At 36.8% G+C, this 22,871-nt stretch overlaps 1 protein-coding gene across 1 annotated transcript in view; it reads left to right on the top strand.

Moving 5' to 3' along the window:
* Positions 1-22,871, top strand: part of LOC106869075 (mediator of RNA polymerase II transcription subunit 13-like) — a 146,475-nt gene that overhangs the window by 97,423 nt on the left and 26,181 nt on the right. Inside the window, exons 7-12 of the mRNA XM_014914598.3 lie at positions 4,215-4,560; positions 5,431-5,514; positions 7,690-8,787; positions 20,240-20,507; positions 20,838-20,874; positions 22,572-22,711. Of these exons, the coding sequence (XP_014770084.2) occupies positions 4,215-4,560; positions 5,431-5,514; positions 7,690-8,787; positions 20,240-20,507; positions 20,838-20,874; positions 22,572-22,711 (1,973 nt within the window). The remainder of the gene's footprint in view (positions 1-4,214; positions 4,561-5,430; positions 5,515-7,689; positions 8,788-20,239; positions 20,508-20,837; positions 20,875-22,571; positions 22,712-22,871) is intronic.

Genomic DNA, 22,871 nt, shown 5'->3' with positions numbered 1-22,871 from the left:
CAACAACAGCAATAATAATTTGTAATTTATACATAAGGGCAGCAGTTTTGTGGGAAGGGGTTAGTTGATTAAATTAATCCACATTATTTGACTGGTAGTTGACCCTGGATAATATAATCCTTTCTCTTATGAGTAAGGGGCCTGAAAGTTTGGGGTAGGAGGTTAGTCAATTTCATCAATCCCGAAAGGATGAAGTCAGCCTTGATGGAATTTGAAATCAGAATGTAAAAATGGATGAAATAAACATTTTGCAAGCATTATAAAACATCACATAATGTTTAGTTCAATATCTCGTCCTTCTTTGTACAATTCCTGACAATAGGTTTCTCCTAGGTTGATAAAATAATATATTAGCTATATACTACAGTCAATGTGATTGGTTCTGCATTAATACTATATCATATTAGTTTTATACTAAAGTTGATGTGATTGATTGATATTATATACTGGAGTCAATGTGATCAATTTAGCATACTCCTTTTACAGGATTGGCTTTGTGTCTAGTCCAATGAAAAATCATTGTTTCTTATGCACACATGTCATCTGGAGTTTGAGATTTAGAGATGAAAGAACAGCCGACTTTGGCTTTTATGTCTTTATCAAAGGGGATTAACAGCCTTTGAAAAGCAGCTAAAACTTTTGTGGCCCCGCAACACTGTACTATAGCTTAGCTGCAATAATACCTAAGTGCTTCCTCATGTGTTTGAGTGAACTGGTTTGTAATTCTTGTAACTTCCTTTTCTGGTCAGTTCATGACAAGAGCTGGATAGTTGGTGGATAGGGAAAAAATGTTTTTTAATGTTTCGTGTCATTTAAATATTTGTGAAGTGTCCAGAGTAGATGAAACATGTAGCATTCCATTTCCTAGCTTGGGTCATGTTACTAGAAGTACTGCTTTCGAAAGACGAAGATATATAAATTGAAACAACAAAAATGAAGAAGAAGAAAAGAAAGTGTCTAATTTTGGATTTAGGATTCTAGGTTAAGCCTACCAAGTGTCATTTGAGGCTAAAAAAGATTGATTTTTCTGTGCCATTGCTTTCTTTGTTAAATCTTCTTTGAGAAGATAGAATGTGTGAAATGTGTGTGTGTGAGTAGAGGGATTGAGAAAGAAGTTATCTAAATTGATAAATGAAAGTATGTCGAGAGTTTATTAGGCATGTCAATACTGTGCAAGGCTAGCATAATAATAATAATAATAATTGTAGGCAATCTAAGGGAAGGAGAAGGGTTGGCTCAACTGCAGGCAATCAGCAGTCATGGTGAGGAGTGGGTGGGAGGGTGGGCAGAATGGTTGCAGTTTACAACAGCCACATGCAGTTCTACTTTCACAGACAAGGGAACTCTTAGAAATTAGAGAGTGTTCAATGTGTTATAACCGTAGATTTCATTGATGCAATAGTGTTAGGAAACCTCAAATGATGAATGCTGCAAATACAGGGTTTCTGTCTGTTGTGAGGTGTTGGTCAGTGTTTTTAAGCCTTACCACATGCTACTTACTCACTCATCATCATTACCATCATCGTTATTAAACATACGTTTTCCAAGGTGGCGAGCTGGCAGAATTTTTAGCACGCTGAACGGAATGCTTAGCAGCATTTCGCCTGTCGCTACGTTCTGAGTTCAGATTCCGCTGAAGTCAGCTATGCCTTTCATCCTTTCAGGGTTGATAAATTAAGTACCAGTTGTGTACTGGGGGGTCAGTGTACTCCACCCGTCAAGCCTTGTGCCTATAGTAGACAGGATTAAACATAGGTTTTTTTCCCATGCTGGTATCTATTGGATGGTTCAACAGGAGATGACAAGCCAGAGGACTGCCTCAGGCTCTGTCTTTTTCGGCACGGTTTCTACAGATGGATGCCCTTCCATTTCACAGTGTGTTCTGGGTGCTTTTTATGTGGCACCTGTAGTGGTGATGTCATATAAATACCACCCTGCCCTCAACTGAGATGGGGTGGGGAGTGGTATTGAGAGAAGTTGTGATGTGAGGTTAAAATATGATTGTACTACAGCACATGTCTTATGATGGTTAAGATGGATGACTTGGCACGGGGGAAACTCTGAATAAACTCTTTTTTTCTTTTTTTTTTAAAGGACGTTTCACTCTATTACGGCACTGACACGGCTGTGTTTTAAAGACATTTTAATATTGAAAGAAATATTGAATTAGATGGATAAGTTCATTAGTTTCAGTGTAGATTAGGTGGCTAAAAGCTAATTGGTTGAACAATGTTACAACTAATCCAGTTTGTTCTGTTTGTGATATAAACTAAAATAGTCATGGATGCCACAATGTTTTAGTAGAATCCAGTTGTTGCAATTGATTGTCTACAATGGAAGCAGATATTTCATTAACCCTTAATTAATTTTGAAAATAACGAAGAATTTAGTTGAATAACTTCCGTATTAAGCTGGTGTTTGGAACGTAAATTTGACATGAAATTTAATGGATGGTTTTAATTGAATCACTTTAAAATAGTAAGTTTGTATTGTAGGACCAGGAGTGTGGTATCTGGTTGATTGGTATCAGAGATGAGTTAAGTCCTGTTAATTGAATAATGGTAATGATGTTTAATTTGGAGAGTGTTGTAAAAGCTGATGGAGATCTAGTTGACCATGACTTTTAAAGAGAACTATCTCAGTTGTTTGTAAAATTGGTTCTCTGCGTTTATTGGTTTGTGTTATGACATATTTCTGTGACATTTATATCTTTGAAAATAAGGATTGTTTGAATTGTTAGTTGAGAAGCCTTTTGATAAATAGCATGGCAAATTCTGAAAGGAGGGGTTCAGTCTCCAGTGAAGGGGACAGAGAGTCCAGTAGTATGACACGAGTTAATAACAGTGGAAGTGGTAGTGGTTTTTCAGAGGTTGAGGTAAAAGAATGCTAATTTTGGTTTTGTTTTTCAGTCAAACTATTTACTCAGCATTTCAAAATGTCATCTTGTTGCCAGTTTAACTGAGGGTTAAAAAAAACACAAAAAAAAACAAAACAGAAAGGACAACAGCAGCTAATAGTTTATTACTACATTCATTGATTCATAGATGCCATTGTCAGTAATCTTTCCTTAATTGATCAATTTTCCTCTATTGAACTCATTTGATAAACTCACTAAACCCGCTGTTTGAACACACTCTCTTACGTCTCTCTCTCTCTCTCTCTCTCTCTCTCACACGTATTTACACATACATGTGCACACACTCCACTACTAATTATGCACTAAAGTCTATAAACTTACCTCTCTAGACACATTTCACTAATGCTTGGCACTTAAAATCTTCATTAAGCCAACTAATTTCCTACAACCTTCTTTTATTCGCTAATTCTTCTATTCAGTTTGTTAAAGTTGGTCCCACCTCTTGATATTGTCAAAATTGATACCAAATTTATGATTGGCTCTGCTTTATCTGGAAGGAAGCAAATTGGTTGAGTTATTGAAGCTGTTAAAAAGCTGTTTGAAATGTCTGGCAGAAATAGTTTATTCCAAGTTTGGAATCAACCTAATGAGCTTTTTATGATTTCTTGAAAACCATTTAATTATGAAACTGAATCTAACAGCTGCGTGTGTGACTGCTTAGCAGAGGTTTTGGTTTTTTGTGTGTGACCATTTTTATAAAGTGCTAGGATGATATCTTTGATGGAAATCTGTAGATAATTTTGCAGCTACATATATTCTATAGCAATAATACAATAATCCATTGTTATTAATTCCTGGTTGGTAGATTTACCTGTCTCAGACAGGTAAGTGTGCAAAACAGTTATTTAAAAGGGTTTTGTGTGTGTGTGTGTGTGTGTGTGTATTTCTTCTGGTCATTTCATCATGTGAAATGACCAACAATTTTTTCGCTCTCTATCGCCCCCACTCCATTTTGTCCTCTCATCCCTTTCTGCCAAAGAGTGTCAGCTCAAAATGTCAAAGACTTTTCCATTTTTCCTGAGTGTCAAACTAATACATCTGCATCTCGTTCCCTCACCTGTCTTTGTTTTTTTGTACCTTTGAACTATATATATATATATATATATATATATATATATATATATATATATATATATATATATATATATATATATATATATATATATATATATATATATATATATATATATGTTTTTAGTTTGTCTACAGCGTGTACTGAATATATTGAAAAAGTTCTTTGTACTGAATGTATTTTTTGTGCACTTGTGTAACCCTTGCTTCACGGTTTCAATTCCAGCTGGAGTACACATGCGTTACCCCTCGGCTTTTATATTTACTTGTGAGGAAGAACCGACTTTAACAGTTCCAGCATCAACTTTAGCTGCCGCACCAGTTCCACCCATCCAGCGCCCATCATGTCCACATCCTGTCATTCCAAATGGTCCCCTGACTCCACCAACGTCCCCTGGGGAGCCTCAACTGCCTCCAGGTGGGGGTCTCAAGCTGTGTCCATCATTACCATATGCCACGGGACCTGTAGAACCCAGCTTAGGACCCTTGGACCAAACTGCTGACTCTGTAGCTTTCAGAATACTGGAGAAAGTTGCTCAAGACAGTGTAACAATGGCAGGAATAAGCAAAAGGTAACGGAAATAAACCAAATTTTAATTTCTCACCATTTTTTTCTTAGCATTTTCAAGTAAACAAGTGAATTGCATTAAAATTTGCTACTTCCACTCATAATTTGTTTGTTCTGCACCGTCTACGTTTACATTCAAAGGAAGTCATCCAGGGAACCGCTACGTTGTTTGTTGCATGACTGCTAGAAGGAGCTGCTAAATCTTTTAAATCGCAAGAAAGGACACATTGGATAATGTAATCCTTGATACACATTGCCTGGGGCTAAAAAACTATAAACAGATTTGTAAGATAGGTACAGGTACAGCTATGTGGTTAAGAAGTTCATTTTGAAGCCACTTGGTTTCAGGTTCAGTCCCACTTTGCAGCACCTTGGGCAAATGTATTCTAATGTAGTCCTGGGCCAACAAATGTTTTGTGAGTGAATTTGATAGATGGAAACTGTATAAAATCTATTGTGTGTGTGTGTGTGTGTGTATGCAGGTTTTCATATGCACCCCCCCTCCTGACCTACAAACTGACAATAATGTTATTTCCTTATTAACAAATTGTCTACTGGCTTTGCATTTTCAAAAATGTGTAGGATAGGAGATCCCTTACTTGGGGCTTCCTATCCCACACATCTTTGGAAGGGTTAACAACAGGAAGGGTATCCTGCTGTGAAACAACATATTCATGCTAGCATGGAAAATCAAATTTAAAAATGAACAGATAAATAATTTAACAAGCCAATCATCCCCTTAATTAGCTTGATTAAATTATAATTGACTAAATAAATTGACATTAGTCAAGTTAGAAATTCTGATAGAAACCCTCTTTTTTTTTTTGTTGTTTATTGTCTTTAACATGTTTTGTTTTCTTCCTTTCACTTCTAGGAATCCTGATTTGACTTCTGAGGATATGTTGCTTATCTGGGATTTTGGTGATCCAACCTCTAAAGCTTCCTGTAACTGTATCAGGTAAACAACAACAATAACCGTTCCTTCTTCAGATGTTTCTTTTTTATAGCTTGTATTATTGAAGTCTTCTTCAATTAGTTGACTTCAGGAAATGGCAGCATGGCTTGTCTTATTAAAAATGCTGTAAAGTAGCCTAATTTTGCACTTCGTTCTCCTTTGTGTATGTGTGTACTGGGGTTATTCTATCATTAGGGATTGATAGTTTTGCTGAGTTGAAGGATCACAACTCTAGTACTACCGACCTGTGATTAGAATACCACAGGAAAGAATTGCAAAGAAGACCCTTCAAGCTGAGTCAACTGGCAGGAGACCTAGGGGTAGACTAGGAATGTGATAGTTGGATAACATCCATAGTCTCAGTTGGTTGTGTTGGGGAATCCAGCCAGGAAGTGTAAGGATGGTTGCTTTTGATAGGACACCATGGAGGATGTGCCCGAGGACTCTGCTCTCATGACGCTCCTACAAATAGAGGGTGGAGAAGCCAGGTGGATAATGAACCTAAGAATGGGTAAACTTTATATAAAGCTAGTTATGGAAGCCACCCTCCTGCCTCTCAACTATTTCCTTACCTGATCATTGCCCTTGTCAGGAGGGGATTAAGAATGACTGGTTGTTGTTTATATTCAATTTTTTATGTTATAGCAGGGATTCTAAACTGGTTTTATAATGTGGATCACTTTGATGTACTGAATATTTTCATGGCTCATTGGAACATAAAAAAAAATCTGAAATTTAACTAGAAACTAAATAGAATAAATTTAATTAAACATCAAATAGTGTAACCTCATGGAAAATGAAATTCTCAAATTTTTGACCGCAAATATTTAATACAGCTGTAATATGTAGGACAGATTTTAATGTGAACCACTGGAAATTTTGTTGTGATCTGCCTGTAAAGGACTATGGGCCCAAATAGCATAGCTCTTAGGTTCACTGAAGCACATAAGCCACCAGACTGCCACACAGACTGGAGTTGTGGTGGTGCCCCAGGATCATCTGGGGCTAAATAGCAGCAACAGCTGTAATTTTATAAAAAGGTGGTGGTAGTAGTAGCAGCAGCAGCAGCAGTTGATCTTCTGATTGTACTAAGGAAACTCTGCACTTCTTGGCAGAAATGCCCGTGTATTTGTAGATCTGGGGCAAGATTTGAACACACAGTGTACCTAACCAGAACACATTCCACCCAACATCCTATCCAATACTCTAACAATTCCACCAACTCTCCACCCTGAACTGGTGCTGTTTTTCTCTCTTTCATCTCACTCGCAAAAGAATGAATGGCAAAATTGATGGAGGAAGAAAGTACTTATTGAAAAGTTGTTCAAAACAAATTATTTCTCCTCTCTAAAATTATTGATTAATTTTGGATTTTGTTTAGCAATAATTGATCTGTGTTGGTATAGATGTTGCCTTTGTGTAGTTCTTTATTGACAGCTTGTTAGTGTTATATTATTATATATTATTGTATATAACAATATTATTGTTACCATATTGCCTATAGATGTGTTGTTAGGGGTCTTAGTACATTTATTTAGATGTAGCAGAGCATTGGGTAAGTGTCTTGCAGTGTTTGATCCGTTTCTTTACATTCTGAGATCAAATCCCACCAAAGTCAACTTTGCCTTTCATCAGTTTGGAGCTAATGAAATAAAGTACCAGTTATGTACTGGGGTTGACTTATGACTAACCATCACACTTTAAAACTACTGGTCTTGTGCCTGTGCGGTTTCTCTTTCTGGCTTTTTACACTCTTAGCTTAAATCCTGTCAAGGATGTTTTTGCTCCTTATCTCTCTGAGGTCAGTAAACTAAAGCACTAATCAAGTACTGAGATCAATGTAATTGGCTAACCCTTGTGACCCAAAATGCTAGCCTTGTGCTGAAATTAGAAAGGATTATTATTATCAATAATATTAATACGCTAACTTTTTGTTTTTGTACGTACCTGTTGTGTGTGTCACACTTAAAAAAAGTGGCAAAGTGAGAGAGGAGGACAGAGAGGAAATGAGAGAGAGGGAGAGATAACACTTCCAGTCAGTTAAGATCAGGACATTTATGATCATTATCATTGTCATCATCATTATTGTTATTATCATTATTATTACATGAAATCATTATACTTTGCTGTTGCTCTCAAACCAACGTTGCTCAGTGAAAGTTTTCTTTCTTGTTTCAGGCATAGAAATTCCAAGTCGAAATCTTTGGCTCAGAACGCAACTAAAAGCTTGTTACCGTGTGGCAGCAACAAACATGTGAAGGGGGAGAAACCTGAAAAATTTGATAGGCAGCAATCTCGGCATGGAAGGAACGTTATTCCATTTCATAGACGCTCTCTACAGCATGATGATCTCTTTCACTTTGAATTGGATATGATACCACCGATGCCCCCAAACCCTGCATTTAGGCCTCCTCCAAACTCTTCTTCCTCTAACACAGCTGGTGGGCCTGGTGGGGTCACACCAGGTTTACCCCAGCTTCACAACACAGTAGAACCTTGTGGGAGTGCTGGGGTGGATTCTCCATCCACGCCGGCTCCCTCTCCATTAGACTCTGAAACCCGCAACCAGCCTTTAGGCAATCAAAATATGGACCCTGCAATGCCTACATTAAGCCCACACCCTCCTCCACAGAAATCTGGTTCGGACAAAGATATTGGAGTTAGTGGTAGTGTTGGTTCTAGTAGTGGAAGTGGCATGAGCACAAGCGGGGGAGGTGGTAATGGGGGTAACAATAACAGCGGGGTGGGTAATAGTACTGTGAGCAGTGGTGGGGGCAGTGGTGGAAGTGGTGGCAGCAAGCCAGCATCGATTGGTGATTCTCAGAGTGTTATGTTATATAATGGCAATGACTTGTATTTGAAGTCTGAGGAACCAAGCCCCAAAATGGAAGCCACACCTTCTCCTGCCAATTTACAGCTGCAGCATCACCAGCAGCAGCAGCAACAGCAACAACAGCTGCAGCAACAGCAACAGCAGCAGCAACAGCAACAACAACAGCAGCAACAGCAGCAGCAGCAACAACAGCAGCAACAGTTGCAGCAAACACAGCAGACACATCCACAACAACTTCAACAACAGCAACAACAACAGCAGCAGCAGCAGCAGCAGCAGCAAGATTTCAAAATAGACTCTGACAATAACAGTTGGCTAAGATCACAGCATCGGCATATGGAATCAAAACTTCTTAAGCGTCCTCATCTTCCAACAAATGAAATCGAAGATGAGCAAATACTAGTCACAGACTCTTTATATGATTTTCAAAGTTTAAATTCTTGGTAAGTACCGTTAATTCTCTCTTTCCTGCGAGTTTGTTTCTGTCTTTTACAGCAAATATTCTTTCCTTGTCTTGCAAGTTACTTGGTTACCTCACTCTTGATAGTGGCAGAGGGAAAAAAAAAAAGAAAAGAAAAACCCTGTCCAACATACACTGTAAAGTGGTGGGCATTAGGAAGGGCATCTAGATGCGGAAACCATGCCAAAGCTGACACTTGATGCAACCCTGTAGCTCACCAGGTCCTATCGAACCAGCCAATCCATGCCAGCATGAAAATCAGACATTAAATGATTGTGATATGTACTAATATTTCATAACTGTTGCCCTCAATCTGTGATGGGTTTCGTCTACGTAGGCTTCTGAAAGCCTCATGGGTCAGCCTGTTTTTCACATCCCCTGTAAATAGTTATAGCAGATATAATAGCTAGAAACCCAAACAAAAGGGGTTTTTTTTTCACTTTAAAAATATTGCAATCGGTAATACTTAGCTCATTTGTTACTGTATTTCTGTTGCAATATACACTGCTTTGTTTCAATTAATTTTGAAAATAATGAAGATATAGCAAAATAATTTTGTCATGATTAAGCTGATGTTGAGAAATAAACTAACATGAAATTTTGATAAAAGGTTTTAATTTAGATTTCTTTAGAGCAAGAAGTTTGCATCATCAAAGCAAGCGTGGTTTTGTGTGGCTTGCTGGGATAAGAGCTAAGCATCTTTTTTTTTATTCAACTGTTTTCAGTAAAAACTTTGCCAATCAGTCATTGATGTTTGTATTTAGCAGAAGCTTTCTTCTCTTCTAGAAGGAAATTACTGAAAGTTCTTCTCTTATACATACACATTGATATGAAAGTCTTGTCAAACTGTTAACAAGCTATAGTTCTAGAAGTGGAGGAGGTGGGAGGGCAGAGGAAACTACCGATGGTTGTGTGTTTGGGTAAGAACCAGTTAATGAAATGCCTCCAATATTTTGTACTCTTAGGCAGGGGTGGGTTAAGTTCTGATATTTCAAGCATAATTCTAAGGCATGAGAATGGTGAGAACGGTTTATATTTCAGCCAACCCTTAATGGGTTTAGTTTTCTGGTTTTCATTAAATTATGAAATATCTTCACAATTGATTTAGTTTGTAAATGATAGGCTGTGTTTTTTCAATGCTTTAATGAAAAGGTTGGTGGTTGTTATGATGAAGTTATTGGGTATTTGTGCAGTTGTCGTGTTAGTGTGTTAATAGGCTACAACAGTTCTAAAGTACCCCGTTAACACCGACGTATTGAGGTGTTCCAGAAGTAACTGACTTGTAACACATTGGCTTCAATAAAATCTGTTGTATATTATTATTATTAACTTAGCTTCCAGTAAGTGGGATATTATAGAGCTGTGACTGTTGTAAACAGATTTATAGCAGAGTCATTGAACAGAGAATATTGATTTGTGAGAGCCAGCTTTTAGTATGTATTGTTCTGTTTAGTGTGATTTTGTAGAGTAATTTAAATATCAACTTTTAAACTATTCCAAGGACATGGATTCCAACATTTCTCTACAAACTATCAGGTTTGTTGCCTGTCTAAGAATTTACCGTTTTAGCTCAAATATAAGTTGCACCCCTAATTTAGTGTTAAATTTTGATACAAAATTTTCCCTTTTGTAGTCTTATCCCCCCCCCCCCCCCCATAATTTGTATTCCCCCCAGCCCAAGTTAAAATCAAGTATAGAATACAGTATTTCTTCCATTGGGTACTGCTACTATATACAAGTGGCACTGTTGTCAAATTGGTTGCTCCTGTTATCATAGGGTTTCACTTTGGGCTGTAGAGGATGTGTCTTAAATGTGTGTTAAAGGGGTTGAATGATGCAACAACAACAATGGTGTTTGATGTTACTTAACATGACAGTAATTTGCTACCTATGATTTAATAATCATCTATTAATGTTGTTGTGTGGGGGTGAGGGGTGACTTAGTTTCAAGTTGTGTCAGTTATGAAACAATGAGATGTATTTGTAATAAAACTATTAGTGGTTTATTCGGTTGTATTGTAGGAAATGGTTCAAAATAGCATTTAATGATGATTCAGATGAAACTAGTTCAAGAAGCTGTTAGTGGTGAAAAATATTTAAGTATAGACATCGGTGGAATGTCGAAAAATAAAGATTATGGGAAATAGAGAAATTGGCATGAAGTGAATTTAAAAACAAGTTGATGATAGAGCAAATGGAATTTGCATCTGGTTGTTAAAAATTGATTTTTATACTTTCAGCTTCCATTACCTTTTCATATCACAACTAAGTCAATTAGATATTTTGGTTATATAACAGTCTGTACAATATATACATGGATGGTGATGTTGATGCAGTGTGTGTGTGTGTGTGTGTGTGTGTGTGTGTGTGTGTGTGTGTAGTTTCTAGGTTTTTCTGTTTGAAATTCAAAATTGATGAAACAGATGTTTTCATAACTAAAATGGGAAATTGAGTGGGGAAAAAAAAACAGCAAAATATGGATTCTGGAATTGAAACTTGAATTGACAGCCAATTAAATAAAATTTTCAATTAGAATTCATGCTGAAAAAAGAGGTTTGAATGTGTAAATAAAATGTATATTAGATTTGATGTTCTCAAAAAGTACAGTGACTAAAATCTTTGTTTAAAATGTAATTTACAAGTGACCAGGGCTACATTCTAATAACAATAACAGTAAGAATAAAAACAAAACACAGAGAGGAGAAAAATCAAATATTGATCTTCTTTGCATTTATAATAAATATATTTTTGGAATGAATCAACACATTAAAAGATACTGAAATTCTATATGAAATTAATTCTAGTTCCTAAATATATTTTAATCGTTCCTGCACTCTTAAAATTTGGGAAATTAACCCTTTAGCAGTCAGATTATCCTGTCAAAAGTAATCTTTCTTTATTCACATTGTTTTCAATTAATCTTGCATTAATCTCATAGTTTCAAACTTTTCAGTGATGTGTGATGGCTTACTTTTAGGTTGGTATTCGTAAGATAGGTGCAAGAGGCTGGGTCTTACCAGTTTGAACATAAAACAGGTAGAATTTCTGCTGGCTGCGGGTCTCCCAGAATGTTGGTCACCTTGGAAACGTCTGATCTACTTGTACACTTGTGTGTGGATCATACACTCCTCTCCATATACTTTCTGCAACTTTACATAGACCTCTGAGCAGGTATCGCCATGACAACTTTCTCTCACATGGTCAATGCAACGATCACACACTACACACCTTCCTTCCAAGCACTGCTGTAAACAGCGGAAGTGAGGCAGAATGTTAAAACATAGTGTACATGCACAGCAGAGTTCAAAGTCAATCTGTGCCAAGCGACTTCACTGTGTGATTTATCTTCATTAGTATGGCAACAGATTTCGCGCGCGCGTGTGTGTGTGTATCTATGTTTCTTCCCCACCATTGCTTCACAACCAGTGTTGGTTTGCTTATGTTTCTGTAACTTAACTGTTCAACAAAAGAAACTGATAGACTAAGTATCAAACTTTAAAAAGGACATCCCTCCCCCCTTCACATGTGGTACTAAAACTAACTGTGTGCAAGATTTCCGGTAAACAATTTTTTCAGAGTCAGCAGTGAAAGTAACTTTCTATTAATTCAATTTATTAACTCAATTTTAATTTACAAAATTAATTTTCTGACTTTGGCTACTGAACTTCAGGGGAATTGTCATAATATATGAACCTGGTCTAAAATGGTAATTCCATATGATGATGATGATGATCATCATCATCACTTCACATCCATGTTCCATGCTGGCATGGGTAGGGCGGTATGATTGTATCTGATGGGTTTAAGGCAACGGTTCTCAACTGTGGCCCTCAAGCATCCTTCTGATGACCCATCATAGTCTTCTTTCTTTAAATATATTTTTCTTTAATTGACATTTTTTTTTTCCTTCTTTTTGGTGCAGGGCCGCCCCTTAAAAAAAAAAATTCAGGTTTTGGATCTGGCCCAGATATTAGAAAGGTTGAGAACCACTGTTCTAAGGACTGCATCACACTCCACTGTCTCCTTTGGCATAGATTCTATGGTTGGATACCCTTGTCAACACCAACCACTTTACAACATGTGCTGAGTGTTTCTTTCTTTCTTTCTTTCTTTCTTTTTTTCCCCATGCCACCATCACTAGTGAGGTCACCATGCAGCTTGTAAGACTTCAGACCTCAAGGAGACAGCTTTATGCTAAGAAATGAAGGGTTTACATATAGAAGGGGCCTAAGCAGAACGAGTTTCTTACTGTAGAGAAGCTGAAGGCAATCAGGGTGGAGTGAGAAAGAGACTAACAGTAGTGGTGGGGTGTTCAGTGATGTTATGGGGGAAAGGTACAGTTTATTTTTTTTTTTTTTTTTGCAGTGAGTTATTTTCTGTATGATCTCTAAATTTTTTATGGTATTTATTGTAAGTCTCAACAGATGAGAACAGTGATGGTTAGAAAGAATAATAATGGATCAAGTAGCCAGTCAAGCAAACCTGTTATAATCATCATCTTAATAATAATTGCTTAATTTCCTTCAACCATGTGTTCACCCATCTTCAACACATGTTCGTTTCACACATAACCACTTGAATTATTCAACAGATATTTTAGTGGTTTATTTCTTTCAGTAGCTGACTCTTCAAATACATTGTTTACCTGAGTGTGTCAGTATTATTCTCTTCTCCACATATTTGTTTGTCACTGCTTAGAACAGCTCTGAAATATTTTGAAGGTGACTTTATTTAACCTTTTTACTACCTCAATACAAACTTGTCAGCTTACACAGCTACAGTTATTTCACACTGATATCTCCTCAGTCCTCTCATTTTGCACCACACACACACACACACACACACGTATATATATTTGTCGTTCTGTAAATCTAACCAATTCTATCCACTGTTTCCATGTACAGCATATTTTATTCATTTGGCTGGATAGAACATTTTTCTTTCCTTTCTGGATAGAGAAGAAAGAAAGAAAGAAAGAAAGAAAGGAAGATAGCTGGAGAGTGTTTTAGCAATAAAATGGTTATCAAAAGATTTACTAAAAGCCCTTATCATCCTGCTGTTTTGTCGTTCTCTTCTATAATTCCATTCTTCTCTCTTTCTGTCTCTGTCTCTTGCTAGCTAAAGTAGCACTTAAAAGCAGTTTTTCCTTTTCTTCTTCTGGATATGTTAGGAGTACAGGGGAGGGGGAAAAAATACCACAGGCAGGGGGAAAAAAAAACAAAAAGAAACATCCAACCCAAAAAGCAAAAAAAAAAAACAAAATACCCCAAATCACATGGTTTAATATCTCAAATAATTTCAAATGCATCAATTTTACTGACCCCCCTCCTCTCTACGACAACAACAACAACAACAACAGCAGCAGATGTTGTTCACTGACTGACTTAACTCAGTCATAACACCCACTTAATCTTATCACCTGGCATTACTGTACTTGATAATATTTAATGTAAATCATTTTAAGACATTTCTTGTACTACATCACTTTAATCACTTACCAGAAGAGGAATTCAGTCAGAAAATCTGTTTATATTACATTCCTTACCTTATGTGTGTGTGTGGTGAGGGAGAATGGGTTGGATGGGTTAAAGAAAGAAAGGAAAAAACCTTGGTTTAAATGGATTAGGTTTCCTTGTTGAATCCATCTGTACAGTTTCTAGTCTTTATTACACCATATTGTCAGGATTATTATAGTTTACCTTTTTTTTTTACTGAATGGCGGGGAAGGGGTAGGTAAGTGGGTGAGTTGATATTTCTAAGGTTTAATGGTGTATTTAGCAAAATTTAGCCCCCACTCACCCTTCCCACACACGTGTGTATATATATGAATGAGTGTTGTGTGTGTACACGTACATACACACACACACACACACACACTTTCTCAGTTGACAGAAGTGGGGAAACGTTTTTAACTGATGCTGTTTCTCTTTTCTCTTCTCTTCTTTCCTTCTGCTAAAATGAAAGACAGACAGGTTTATTTCAAAAGTGCAGAAATAACGTTTCTTACAATATTATTGCCTCTAATTCTTCCTACTTGCTACCACCAAATCTTGACATTCTTTTTCTTTTTCCGTGTGTGTGTGTGTGTGTGTGTGTCGCCGTCCATGTCGCCGTCCATAATTAATTTGTAAGGATTATTGTGACTTGAATGCTATATTTAAAGCTGCAAGTGAAACGAAATGCTTTCTTGTCTCCAGATCTTGCTGACTGCCGCCTGTTTAGTGGCATAGGTTGTGGTTAGTCAATATTGATTAGAATAGATAGCAGAAAATAGCATTGGTTTTTGGATATTTAATATAGCTATCTCTTTACTGAAATTATGTGCTCTTGTAAGCTAAACACCTCCTGCTTTCTCCGCCTCCTCCTCCTCCTCTCTCCCTCCCTCCAGCTGTTCCCAACACACAAGAGATTTCGGATACAGTTATCATGTTAATTAACGACATGTGCAGGCAAACTGGCTTTATGACACAATGCTTTTACACATTTATGTTGGCTCTTCGTTTTATTGCTTACCAAATACATTCTACCCATATCATTTAAAAGATAATCTCACAGCTTTTAATATCGTTTTCACACCGAAAATTTAAAAAAAAGAAGCATTTTTTGAAAATTTGTTTTGAAATGAAAACTGTTTTTTTTTTCTGTTTGTTTGGTTAAACTGCTTATTATTGGTTATTGATGATGGAAATAATCACACACAATTATTGAAAGTATTCCTACTGTTATTATTATTATTATTAATCAATTTGTTAATTGTAACGTTATAATTGACGGATTGTGTGTCACAGTGAGGTGAGGACAGGATTCAGTGTTTATTTTCAAACAGTCTGACAAAATTGGTGTTTACAGAATATAAGCCACTTGAGAATAATCAAAAGTGGTTTATCTACTGCTCCTCCACCTGGCTGATCAATTTCTAATTGTTGACGAAAGACTTAGAACAAACTGATGCACTTCAGGTTTTTTTCTCCCCGCTTTTTAGAATAAATTATAATGCTTAAAGACTAATCACAGATTGAACAAAGAAAACAGTCTATTCATATTTAAACCTAAGTTTGGAGTTTGATACATGCGAAATACGAGAGGGGAGTGTCCAGTGGACGAACACCTGGTTACAATTTAGTTGGTCTTACAGGAAGGATATACAATGTTTTATGGAACTTTTAGCTACAACTGATGTCTGTTAATATTACTTGTGAGCAGGCAGAATCATTAGCAAGCTGGACAAAAGGCTAAGAGGCATTTCAGTTGTCTTTATGTTCTGAGTTCAAATTCCGCCAAAGTCGATTTTTGCCTTTCGGGATCGATAAAATGAGTACCAGTTGAGCACTGGGGTTGATGTAATCGACTTTCCCCACTCCCTGAAATTGCTGGCCTTGTGCCAAAATATGAAACCAATATTACTTAAACCGTTATTACTTAAAACTGTATGCTCTGAGCTCAAATCCTGCCAAGGTACCAGTTGAGCACTGGGGTCAGGAGCTGTGGGATGGGGGTGGTCCCCACCTCAATTCCTAGCCTATTGTCAAAATTTGCATCCATCATCATCATCATCATCATCATCATCATCATCATCATTATTGCTGTTGACAATAACCAGGTAGAAGGCCACAAATTGTGGTGGGGTAGTGGTAGGGAGAGGATTAGTTGATTAAGTCTCAACCACAGTATACAACTGGTATTTTGTTTTATTGATCTTGAATGAATGAGTAACAAAGTTGATGTAGGTGTGATTTGAACTCAGAAGCTATAGAATTAGAATAAATACCACAAGATGTTTTATCCACAGCCTTTAATAATTCTACCAATTTGCAGGAACAATGACAGGAATATTGTATAGGGTTTCTTTGGAGAAATAAAAACCAAGAATTTGTTTGAAAGTCTTCAATGCTTTTTATAAATAATAATTAATACACACAATAAAACTTGCAAAGCATAATTAACTTGCAGTTTTATGGACAGAATCATTGTGAACTGTAAAGAAATTTACCAAACGCCAACCAGTGTTGTATTTGTTTGCCTCGTTAAATATTCACTTAATCAACAATCTTGTAATGTTATCCTGTTCTGCTTTAAATGCAAATAAATACAACAATAAATAAAAAAAATATAATAATCATAATACCAGTAATAATAATACGCTGGTGAAGAGATATTCAGTTGTTGAGCATTTAAATCATTTTATTGTGATTGTATCATTGATTAAAAACATAGCAGTTTATGGCTTTATCTCAAACAGTTCACCAGTCTCCATTTCAAACTAATTCATTATTAACAATGTGTGGTAACATTGGAATTATGGAAACTGGATTTTTACTTTGTTTGTTTCTTCTGCTACACACCCATGTTGTCATTAGGATTCAGAGCACTCTGTGTGTGTGCGTGCGGGCATCTATGGGACTTAAGTTTTATTCCTTTATAGAATCGAAGCTGGTCACCAATGAAGTGATGAGGCTATTTTGTTATTTCATCCCTTCAGCATTCAGATGACTCTGTCAAATGGAATGCTTCTTTATTCACATTGTTTAGAATTAACCATGCATTATCTTGTGGCTTTGACATTTCAACGATGTGATTGTTTGTTTTTAGAATGACACTGTTGGGTAGGTGTGAGAGGCCTGATCTGGTTGGTTCTAATCCCAAGGGATTGTCAAGACAACTGTTGGGTTTTATGGATATGTGAATTAGTTCTGTGTGTGTGTGTGTGTGTGTGTGTGTGTGCTCCAGTACATTGTGTGTTTATGTGTGTTCCATGATGTACATGTGATTGTGTGAATTCAGTCCAGAACCTTCAAATGGAGAATCCATGGAAAGTTTTTCCAAATGTTCATTTTCAAGTCTTGTGTAAAATCTGTCTGTCTGTCTGTTTCTCTCTCTCTCTCCCCCCCTCACCATTTGAGGGAATTGTATTGGTGGGATTGTTCGAGTTTTAGTGAAAAGATGTCTTGTGGCATCTGTTTTGATTCTCTGCACTTGTGGCAACATTGGTGCCAAGCAGAACCAGTGTTGCCATTTTCTTGGAAAACATCATCAGTGCCATGAAAGATGGATGACTTACATACAAACGCAACAGATGGTTTTTGTATTAAAAACTGTCTTGAACAGGTCTGTGCCTTAGGGAGGGACTTTCCCTCATACTCAGGCTGTCTACAACAGACAACAGACCCATCCCACACACACACACACACACACACACATATACAACAATAAAAAAAGAAATTGTGTTGTAACTATGTATGCATGTTATTAAACATATTAAAAAGATGCAGTGAAACACACGTGCATGTGTCTTATAGTTAGATTTACACACACACACACACACACACACACACACACACAGGTGTATGCGAGTGTAATGTAAATGTATGCCTTGTTAATATTTTATACATTCACATCAAATCAATATATATTTAATGTAAGAAATACATCAGAGGCAAACTCTGTGACCCATTGTGCACAATCCTCACTCGTCTGTGATGACACTGAAGGGTTTGATATGTTCAGGACCCTGGGGTTGAGTTGTTCGACTAAAGGCGGTGCTCCAGCATGGCCGCAGTCAAATGACTGAAACAAATGAGATAACAAAAGTAAAAGAATAGTTTTAGTTGGCACACCAAATAGCATGTCTCTGAGAAAGATGCAAGCGCACGCATGTGCATACACACATACACATTATGCACTTTGCTTCATTTTTCAAGCAGAGGTTTTACCTTCACCTGTTGCCATGCTAGGACCACAAATCCCCGATGTACTTATATACCTGGAAATCATTCATTAGGGACTTAAACTTTAATCTCATTGCTTCGCATGCATCACAACAACACAGACACTATACATTCACAGCCAATAATCCCGCAACAGTGCACACCCTCGGCTCACAAAACAACAACACATGGCCAACAGTTTTCCTTTTCTATGCTACATTTACCAGTCTCTATTCAGCGGTAACATATGTTCTTCACACTGCTAAAATCTGTAATTTGCAGCTTGGGTTTCACTCTCCAAATTACCCTCAACAGCTGCTGGTGTTAAAACCATAAACACCTCTTAGATTATTATTTATATACCTGAGATTGTGCATGTATGGCACACAAACACACAAAGGCGAGTAAAAAACTGTCAATCTGAATGGGTATGGCTTCAATAACCAACACTCCTCCACATTTCTGTTAGACCAGACCTGGTTGGGTTGTGTCTCCTCCTTGCCTTCTTCACCCACTACTACATTGTTTTCTGTTCCCCTCTGAACTTGTGAACTATATCAACCCACCTGAGCCTATTTGCTTTTATCTGTTTTCCCCTTCTCCCATCAAACTGCTCCCTGCACTTCTCTCTCACAGTTTGTTTAAAACATTTATGACATCCACTCCTTTTGTTTAGATATCCATCCATCTTGAGGATTCTCCTTAGTTTCCAAGTCTATCCATCAACTCCTAAACTGCAACAACCCAATGAAAACGCGTTAATATCACACCTTCTCGTTCCACATTAGTCTTGGACCATGATCACTACATTTCCAAATACTCCTCCTGCTCCTCCTCTTCTACACAAATGCAGACACACAATTATTGCTTATTACGAGAGTTGCGACACTTCACTAGCAATATCTGCTTTATAGTGCAGCAGCACAAAAGAAAAATCTATCTTTGCCTTGTGAAGGCCTAAGCGAAGTTAAAAGAAGTCCTGGAGTGAATTCCCAAGATTAATTTGTCAGTAATAATTTGACACGGCCAAGTCAAAGACACCTTGTTCAGTGATAAACCATTGCCAATAATGATAATAATAATGATATTAATAGTAATTAATAATAATAATGTTGTATTGAAAGCAAATATGTGGTGCTATGTTTGGTAAATGCTTGGATATAGCACTAGACTGTAGTAGAGATAATGGGTTTCACTCGGAGATATTTGTAACTCTAGTCTTCTGCTGTTGTGTTGCTCCAGGGGTTTTTCTAAATGAAATATTTGAAGTTTTATTGATTTCAAATTCTTAATTAATATTGCACACCTAAATATATGCAACTGGGAAGGAAAGTGGTTCTTTGCTCTTCTTGTTTAATTTTTCTTTTTACTTAATTGTGGTGGGAGAAGTATTTTATTTTATTTTATTTTATTTCTTCCTTTCCTGTCTCTCGGTGCAAATGTTACTGCTGATTCAAAAGGCTTCAGTTTTGTTGAATATTTTTGCTTGGTCATAGAATTTCTCCCTGATTGCATTAATTTCACTGATTTTCATTAATAGTTTTAACTTTTCTTGTGAATAAAACTAAATTGCTTTATAGTAATGAGAAATTATCTTGTTGCTGTAGGCTTTGTAGATGTTCTTAGAAATAATAATGGCTCAATAATTTGATTCTCAGAGAAAAGCTCACTTAATGAATTGCGTATTTGACTGAAGAAGAACTGATTGTTTCAATGTTTGTTATTTTGTAGGTTCGACAGCCAATTAAAGCGAACAAAGTTTGATTGTCGACAGGATAGCCAATATTTTCAACAACAACAGCCACAGCATAACTCTCATTTTTCACAACATTCTCAAAACTCATCCTCCAGTAAGCAACCCTTGAAGCCTCCCACCCCACAACCGCCAGCTCATGACCCTTATGAGTTCACTGACGAATCATCTTCACTTTTTGGAACACTGCCTGCAAGGAATTTTAGAACAAGTCGAGATGATCTGTTTCGCTCTTCCCCTTTAAAGGTAAGCACCAGTCGAATGACGTTATTCTTCTCCTTTTCATCAGGTTTTAGAAAGCAGTTAGGGTATTGGACTAACAATTGTAAGGTCATAAGTTCAACTCTTGGACCTGGTAGCATGTTGCCTCCTTGAGGAAGACACTTCCCTAAAATTGCTGGCCATGTGCCAAAATTTGAAACTATTGTTGTTGTTGTTGTTGTACTAATATTAGTATTATATATAGGCCAATACTTTTGATTGCTCCAGTGCTGAAATGACATGCCATGTCAACAGTTGATGTTGACCAGAAATCTTTATAAATGAATTGTGATGGCCTCATGTTTTCTATTTTAGGAAGAAGAAAAGGATTCATCACGGCACAATGGCAACAGTAAGTTGATTTATTTCTAACAAACCCCACTGACGGTTTCTGTTGATGTTTATTCTTCTCTCTGTCAGCTTGTCAGGCTGATTTAACACTGCCCTATAAACAAACAGTAGTCGTATTTCTTTATGCTTCCCAGTCTGTGTGAAGTGCATTTTGTTGTTAATGCTTGTCTGTAAAGGGAAGTAATAATAGATTTAGGATATATTATTGGTTTTTCTTTTGACATCGGAAAGACAGTTGTGATTTTACTGTATACAATAAATGTACTCCACCACCGTCGTCACCATCACATTTGATGTTATAAGATCATGCAAGAAAACGAATGAATTAACTCCCCTAGAGAGGGTGGGTGTGTTACGAAATACAGATTGTATCACTTGATACAGTGAATATCTTTACCATTCCTCTCTGTGTCTGTTTCTCTCCTATTCTGAGACATTCTTTCTTAGTAGTAGTAGTAGTAATAATAAAAATAATCATCCAGTTATTATTATTGTTGCATAAAGCACTATTGATTGGTCTTAATAGGAACTGTTCATTAATGTAAGCCTGGTTGTTTGTGTTTGTTATAGATTCTGGTCCATTGGTACTGTCTGTTGAAACTAATTTGTTGGTCAGTGACTGAATCAGAGATATCCTCCCTCCCATATTATATTACACACACACACACACACACACAGCTATCCATTCACCCATCCATCCATTCCGTACACACACATCTATATATATATATATATATATATATATATATATATATATATATATGTGAATGCGTGCATACTACATAGTTTACAGTGTATTGAAGTTATTTCATGTATATGTAGGTCATATTGATACGACCAAATACATACAGTTCACATGAATGTGTGTGTATATATACATATGTATATACATATATATATTCAGGTGCACATATAATGTGTGTGATTTGATGTCAAGTTCTACAAACATTTTGACATGAGACTGGAGGATTGATTACTCAATACTTATTGCATGTAAACTTCCACAAAAAGTTTATTCCCCCCCCCTCCCGCACGTGCATCAATTGAATTTTTACTAGAAGAGGCATGACAGTGACTTCAAAGTTTCAGCAGCCTGCTAGCCTTCATTGCACAGTTTTATGAAGGATGGCTAGCAGAAAGTTTGGAACCACTATCACTCTTCTTGGAAAAGTTTAATAAACATGTACTCTATAACTCTATAGAAACTGTTAAGTAATTATTCAGTTTAAAGTTATTAAACTGTTCTTAGGACGGACGGGCACACACACTCTCATTGTCTTGTGTCATCGTCATGTGCATACTTTTACATATTGACATAGATTAGAGTAGTATGCGTGCACACACACACACACACACACACACACACGCACGCACGCACGCACACACACACACACAATCACTCTCTCTTGTTTAATTATAAGCTACTAATAGTTTCATGGAAACTATCGGTAGCTTATATTATACTAATAGTTGCCATGGAAATATGATAATTTAGCAGATTTAAATACTGTGTATAATACATGATATTTATCTTTCACTGGATGGAATATATTTTTTGATGATTCTACCCATAGCAGAACAGTAAACTGCACACACACTGGGGTGGAAATATTTTTACATGAGTCAAGAAGTAATTTGGTTGCTGTGTTAGGTTCCCTCTAAGACCCCCCCTTATAACCCTATCTTTTTACCTTTCAGGTATAACAGCCGTTGGTTCTCCGCCTACATCTTCTTGTTCCTTGCCAGTTTCCAATAGCCTCACCACAGAGAAGGATCTCTTTCCGACCCCCATGGACCTGGACCATATTTTTGAAAGTGAAGAAAGTGGAGATGAAGTAGTGAGTTATAGCCAGACTTATCAAGATTTTCTTTGAAATATGTTTTTACCTGAACTAGAAAACCATTTCAGATCTTTAACTATTTCCTATTTGAGAAATAATCGAGTCCATTTAAAGTTCATTTTATGCTGCATGGTTTGGGCAGTTTGACAGGAGATGG

This window comes from Octopus bimaculoides, chromosome 24, assembly GCF_046866305.1.
Source record: "Octopus bimaculoides isolate indiv1 chromosome 24, ASM4686630v1, whole genome shotgun sequence".
NCBI classification, from domain to species: domain Eukaryota; kingdom Metazoa; phylum Mollusca; class Cephalopoda; order Octopoda; family Octopodidae; genus Octopus; species Octopus bimaculoides.
The sequence above is the reverse complement of the archived record's forward strand: the minus strand, read 5'-3'. Positions and strand labels throughout refer to the sequence as shown.